Raw genomic sequence first — 6741 nt, forward strand, 5'->3', positions numbered from 1 at the left:
CCATCTCAGCTTTCCACCCAGGAGTAAATGGCCGGTCTGTCTTCGCCAACCCCATGGTTGATAGATTCCTCAAGGACCTGGACCGTCTATATCCATATGTACAACAGGCTGTACCCATGTGGGACCTTAACCTGGTCCTCTCCAGACTTATGAGACCTCCGTTTGAGCCCTTGGCCACATGTTCTCTTTTGTACCTCTTTTGGAAAACAATTTTTCTCATGGCTATCACTTTGGCAAAGCGTGTCTCTGAGCTCAAGGTTCTTACATCGGAACCACCTTACACAATCTTCCATAAGAATAAGGTGCAGCTACGACCTCACCCTGCCTTTCTTCCCAAGGTGGTATCGACTTTTCATATCAACCAGGACATCTTCCTCCCGGTTTTCTACCCAAAACCTCATACCAATAGTAAAGAACAACGGCTTCACTCCCTCGATGTTTGTAGGCTCTTGCCTTCTACATTGAACATACAAAGCCATTCCAGAAAATGATGCAGCTCTTCGTCGTGGTAGCAGACTGGATGAAAGGTCTTCCGGTCTACTCCCACCGGATCTCTTCTTGGATCACTTCATGTATTCATGCTTGCTATGATCTGGCCGGGGTCCTGAATCCCCATCTCATCGCTCACTCCACAAGGGCTCAGGCCTTGTCGGCAGCCTTTCTGGCCCAGGTACCAATCCAGGAAATCTGTAGAGCTGCTACTTAGTCTTCAGTGCATATGTTTGCATCACACTGTGCCATCGTTAGACAGGCCAGAAATGGCTACTCACCTTTGTAACTGTTGTTCTTCGAGATGTGTTGCTTATATCCATTCCAAACCCACCCTCCTTCCCCTCTGTTGGAGTAGCTGGCAAGAAGGAACTGAGGGGGTGCTGGGTTGGCTGGGGTATATATCCAGCGCCATGAAGGTGCCACCCCAGGGGGCTCCACAGCCAACCGACTGGGTGTTGCTAGGGTAAAAATTCTCTGATGACCATGCACGTGGCGTGTGCACACCTAATTGGAATGGATGGGAGCAACACATCTTGAAGAACAAGTTACAAAGGTGAGTAACTGTCTTTTGTCTTGCTTACAACACTCCTGCTAATACATCCCAGAATGATGTTTGGTTTTTTGCAACAGTGTTACACTGTTGACTCATATTTAGCTTGTGATCCACAAGGACCCCCATTTTCCTTTCTGCAATACTCCTTCCTAGTCAATCATTTCCCATTTTGTATGTGTGCAACTGATTGTTCCTTCCTAAGTGGAATACTTTGCATTTGTTGTTATTGACTTTCATCCTATTTACTTCAGACCATTTCTCCAGTTTGTCCAGATCATTTTGAATTTTAATCCTGTTCTCCAAAGCACTTGCAACCACTCCCAGTTTGGTGTCATCCACAGACTTTATAAGTGTACTCTCTATGCCATTATCTAAATTGTTGATGAAGATGTTGAACAGAACCAGACCCAGAACTGATCTCTCTGGGGCCCCACTCAATGCCCTTCCAGCTTGATTGTGAACTACTGATAACTACTATCTGGGAATGGTTTTCCAACAAGTTATGCACCCACCTTATAGTAGCTTCATCTAGGTTGTATTTCTCTAGTTTGTTTATGAGAAGGTCATGTGACAGTATAAAAAGCCTTACTAAAGTCAAGATATACCATATCTACTGCTTCCTCGTTATCCACAAGACTTTTTATCCTGTCAAAGAAAGCTATTATGTTGGTTTGACATGATTTGTTCTTGACAAATCCATGCTGACTGTTATTTATCATCTTATAATCTCTAGGTGTTTGCAAATTGATTGCTTAATTATTTGCTCCATTATATTTCCAGGTAGTGAAGTTAAGCTGATTGGTCTGTAATTTCTCAAATTGTCCTTATTTCCCTTTTTATAGATGGGCACCATATTGCCCTTTTCCAGTCCTCTGCAATCTCTCCTGTCATCCATGACTTTTCAAAGATGAGCCTTATAGGAATGAACCTTCAAACATTCAGTTTGGCTAGATGGGCTGCAAAATGTTTGATTGTTTATCCAAGGGCTTCTTCTCTTTCCTTAACCCTTCATCCTCCCCTTCCTTTATACCACTGCCTCTCAGATACTTACTACTGTTACTCTCTCCACCAGCCACTTACAGGTTATTGCCAATCTGTGACCTTCATCCCTAGCCTGAGCACCCTGAAAACCTAGTCTCAGCACTTCTCCTTGTTACCCACCACCTTCTCTTTCTGACACCCCATTAACATGTAATATAAGGTTTTCCTATGCACCAATAATTTCAATGCTCGTTGCATTCACTCTGACATTCCAAGCCCTGGTGCTAGGTATTCTATTTTGATCAGAGACTTCTATGCTCCCTTCAGTTGTGTGTCATTAAAAAAAGGATTAAAAGTGTGGAAATGAGGCAAGGAGGTGGAATGGGGGAAAGCAAAGGGGGCTTTAAGTCATGACTACCTATGCATAGATCGAGGGCTCTTCCCTTCTGTGTTACCACTTGTATGCCTCTTCAAGAATACTGTGCAATATCAGTTCTGTGTGAACAGGAGTGAAACTCCAGTTGCAGCATGGAGAAACAGCTACTTTACATGGCATGATCACAAGGGAAAGGGCCTTAATATATTCAGGAAAATTGCTGTGTAAGTTAATGTAGAGGGTTTGTGCATTAATTCCCTCTTACTGTCTTCTAAAGAAGATGGAAGGCTATATATACATCTTGCAGCAGTACTGTGGTTCCATTCATAGTCATTCTATTATATTTAAAAAAAAGAAAGGTCAATCATATTTTTACTATCAAAGAGAAAACTGTCTTTTAATACATTCTAATCAAAGTTTTTACTTAGATTTTCTGCTTGCTTATCAAAGGTTGAATATCACCCTTTCCAAAGGCCCCAAGAGCGGGTGGATTATTGTAGAAGTAGAAACATTGTTTTTGAAGGCTACTGCCCATTAGCCAAAGGCAAAGCTCTGACTCATCCTAATATAATTCAGCTGGCAAAGAAATATGGCAAAACCCCTGCACAGATCTGTATATGTTGGAGCATACAGGTAAGAGAGGGCAGCAAGATAATGGTGTTTATTTAAAGAGGTAAATGTAAAGGAATAGTTCTGTTCAGATAATGTATTTGTTATGCATCAAACCAAAACATACACAGGAAATTGTGATTTTACACCTGATCTGCTGCTGCTGCTGTTGTCCTATGAACTAAGTGCTTTTAATGGGTAGTGAGAATATACTAGGCTGTACATGACAGTATCTTTACCATTGAAATAATCTTTGGTTTCAGCAAAGTAAAAGGAATTACAAATGAAAAGAGTTATTTTTCCAATATAAATGCTACAGTCAGTGAGTTTCATCATTCTCTTCCTTTCTCTCAACATATAGCACTAACCAGTGAATATGAATTAATGTTGGATACTGAATGGAAAATCATGTAAAATGTGTTAGAATTGTATATGGTGTATGTAACTGTGATTATAAATGGTGCTGCACAGAAATTCCAGTGAATTTGAAGAGTAGAATCAAAGTCTCAGAAGGAAACTCAGGTTAAACTATTGCTCTAAGAGATGTTTTGAAAATGGAATCTGTTTTTTTTTTAAATAATGCTTATTTTTAATGATGCAAATTATTACATTTTTCAGAATGGGATTGTCACTATTCCAAAATCTACAAAAATAGAAAGGATATGGGAAAACTGTGAGGTAAGATCTGGTTTACTGGCTTCATATGACTAATGCCCAAATTATTGTAGATACAGTGTTTAGGGTCTGACCCTCCACTGTGCTATACCAATTTTATGCCAGTGCAATTCCATTAAAATCAGTTCAAGTACTGCAACATAAAATTGTTGTAAGACAGTGGGAAAACCAGCTTTCTGATGTGCACAAATGTAAATCAATTAGAAGACATAATTATGTATAAAACACACAGTCTGATGACCTACTGCATCTAAACAATTTGATCAAGGAATAACAATAAAGTTGTGAGTTCTGTTTTCATTATTATTATTCATTTTTATTTATTATTAGGATTTGGTAGCACCCAGAGGCTCCAACCAGGATCAGTGCACCATTGTGCTAGGCACATAGGAAGACAGTAGGAGGATTTCACTGTAGTACTGAGACCCACGTTTGGCCAGTGCAGAGGGGGCTGCAAAGGCTGTCTTAGGGATATCCCAGGTTCAGTAAGCCATGTTGGTGGAAGCTGCAGAGTTGGCATAGCTGCCTCCCTCCTAGCCACTCCACCCCCAATCCATCCACAGGAGGTCCCAGCACAGAGCAGGTGGTGTTGGAACCAAAGGGGGACTGACATCATCTCAGCTTGTGACATCCAGTGTTTGTTTTATACAGAATTATGTCTTGTAATTGATTCTTCCTTTTCCTTAATGTCAGTGTTTCAACAAGTAAATCGTGGGCTGAAGTCCTTCCATCTATCATCCCTCTGGAACCATTTTTAATAATGTGCTGGTGCTTTACAAAAGCTAGAAGTGTATTTCCAGAAATAAATGTTAGCTTTGCTCCTACAGATCTCTCTGGCAGAGATTGGTTAGCAGAAAAGAGGATGAACTTTACCAGATCAAGGGAATCGATTGCCCTTCACTCACAACAATGGGTATGTGTACATATAAATTAGTCACGTACCCCACTTCATCACATTTTGACATTTAACTTTCTATTAAGGAATTTTTAAATGTAATTTACTACATCTCTCTTGCATTTGTTTTTCTTACTCTTTTTGTCTCATCCTTCACATTTTGGCCCAGGCCTCCCTTACCATTACTGATCCGTGTTCTGCACAGTGGGGTGGGAAGGAAGCGAAGATAACCTTAAGCTAGCAGTACATATCTTCAGTCCTAGGGTGGGTCCCCTGTTTAGGTTTAAGTAGGCTGAGGACTGAGTTTATGGCTAAAAAGGATCATTTCAGCAGCCAGAGACTGCAGGATGAGGGAGGAGTTTCCCTGGCAGCAGCTCACTGCACTGCGTCTTTGTGTGGAGTGAAAGGGAACTCTGCTGAGCACCGACTGGGCCATAGGGGAAATCCAGCTCTGAAGCGATGACGCACTTTGCTAGTAGATCACAATGTGTGTCCTTCTCCCCAAGAGTACTGAAGGGATATACGTACTTTGGAATCCGTGTAAAGCTTTTGGTTTGCTGGCTTAACTAAAGCACCAATACTTTCTAGGGACTCTCTATGGTGAGGTGCTGTGACTCCCTGGACCTAGTGTCTGTTTGTGACAGAGAAGTGATGAGCTTAAGCTTGCAGAGGGAGAGCATTCAGGTTATTCACGTATCTTTCCTGATGGCCATATGGAGTGCTGTCACAAACAGCTTTCATATTACCTTTTTGTTATCTTCCTGCCCCTTCTGGAAAATAGTGTAGCTAAGTTTAAATGTAAACAGCAGACACAATAAAGGGGAAAGGGCCTAAGGAAGCTTCTCAACCTCACTTTACAAGAGTTCTATTCCTGTGCAACAGAAAAGGAATCATTCTGAGGGCCGAGGAAATATAAAAGCCTGCTACAAAATTAAATGTGGGTTTAAATAATGTCTCTGTATCCATTACATTAACTACATATGCATTCCCATAGGTGTTTGATTTCGTACTAGCAGAAGATGGTGTTGCAATTATAAATGGAATGCATGAGGAGCGGCATGTTTCCTGGGACCCAAGCTCTATTGTGTAAATTGCAAGGTTTGAGCTTTTTTTCCTGTATCAGTGATCAACCATCCACACACTTCGATTTAAATTTGTACAGTTTCATAGTAGAATGTAATTGTTAACTTGATGGCTATCAGTAATTATAACCGATTTAAAATATGTAATATACAAAAGGAACATTTTCTTAAGATAAAATTTTCAAATAAATGTGAAAAATTTCAGTCTAAAATTTTGCTCTATTGGTTAAATTGCATATAGTTTATTGTACTTAGAGTTTTGTGCTCTTTGAGACTGATCTGAAGTCCATGGAAAGCCTCCAACTGATTTCATTAGGCTTTGAACCGGACCATTTATACAGAAAATATTAGGCTATGAAATGAAAGGAAAGTGGTATTAATAGAAACACATGATTCAGTGCAAAATGACTTGTCAGGTGACTTGTTAGGCAGATGGTTAGAAGTGTGAAGGAGAGAATGCTGGGTGAGAGTTAAAAAACCAAACTGTATTATTATTTATTATTGCAGTAGTGCCTAGGAGCCCCAGTCATGGACCAGGGCCTCACGGTGCTAACACAGAACAAAAAAGACAATCCCAGCCCCAGAGAATTGACAATCTAAGAAGTAATGTGGAAAGAGAATTAGAAAACAGAAACACAGAACAAAAAATGTACAAGTTAAAGTACTTCTGTGGCAGATTACTGTGGGAATTTTAGTCATGTGAGGGAGAGAATTGAAGGAATCACCAATGCCAGGCATAGACTCCTAAAGGAAATAGGGATATACATATTAACACCATTGCAAATATAGGGTTTGATCCTGCTGTCCTTATTCATGTAAGTGTTCATTCAGTAGTTTTATCTGTGTGCATATGGCAAGAAAGATTCAACCAGGACCGGTGTAAGAATGTTTCGTGCCCTAAGCGAAACTTCCACCTTGCACCCTCCCTGAACCCTGCAGCGGCTCCTGCCCCCCCACCCTGAGGCGCCTCCCTTGCGGCAGCTCTCCCCCCCAGCCTGGGGAGCCATGTGGCAGCTCCCCATCCCAGCTCACCTCTGCTCCGCCCCCTCCCCGAGCCCTGCAGCAGCTCCCCACCCCC

The 6741-nt window shown here is 41.2% G+C and overlaps 1 protein-coding gene across 4 annotated transcripts in view; it reads left to right on the forward strand.

The window, feature by feature from the left end:
* The window catches only part of LOC116834785 (putative oxidoreductase YtbE), a 49015-nt gene that overhangs the window by 33626 nt on the left and 8648 nt on the right, over positions 1-6741 (forward strand). For 3 of the 4 annotated variants that reach the window (XR_012656255.1, XM_032797091.2, XM_075067834.1), the window contains exons 3-5: positions 2853-3035; positions 3630-3689; positions 5576-5679. Coding sequence is in view for 3 of the 4 variants with exons in the window: in XM_032797091.2 (XP_032652982.1) it covers positions 2853-3035; positions 3630-3689; positions 5576-5671 (339 nt within the window). In the remaining variant the exon portion in view is untranslated. The remainder of the gene's footprint in view (positions 1-2852; positions 3036-3629; positions 3690-5575; positions 5680-6741) is intronic. The other variant, XM_075067833.1, reaches the window with a different exon arrangement.

Source organism: Chelonoidis abingdonii, chromosome 7 (genome assembly GCF_003597395.2).
Source record: "Chelonoidis abingdonii isolate Lonesome George chromosome 7, CheloAbing_2.0, whole genome shotgun sequence".
Classification (NCBI taxonomy): domain Eukaryota; kingdom Metazoa; phylum Chordata; order Testudines; family Testudinidae; genus Chelonoidis; species Chelonoidis abingdonii.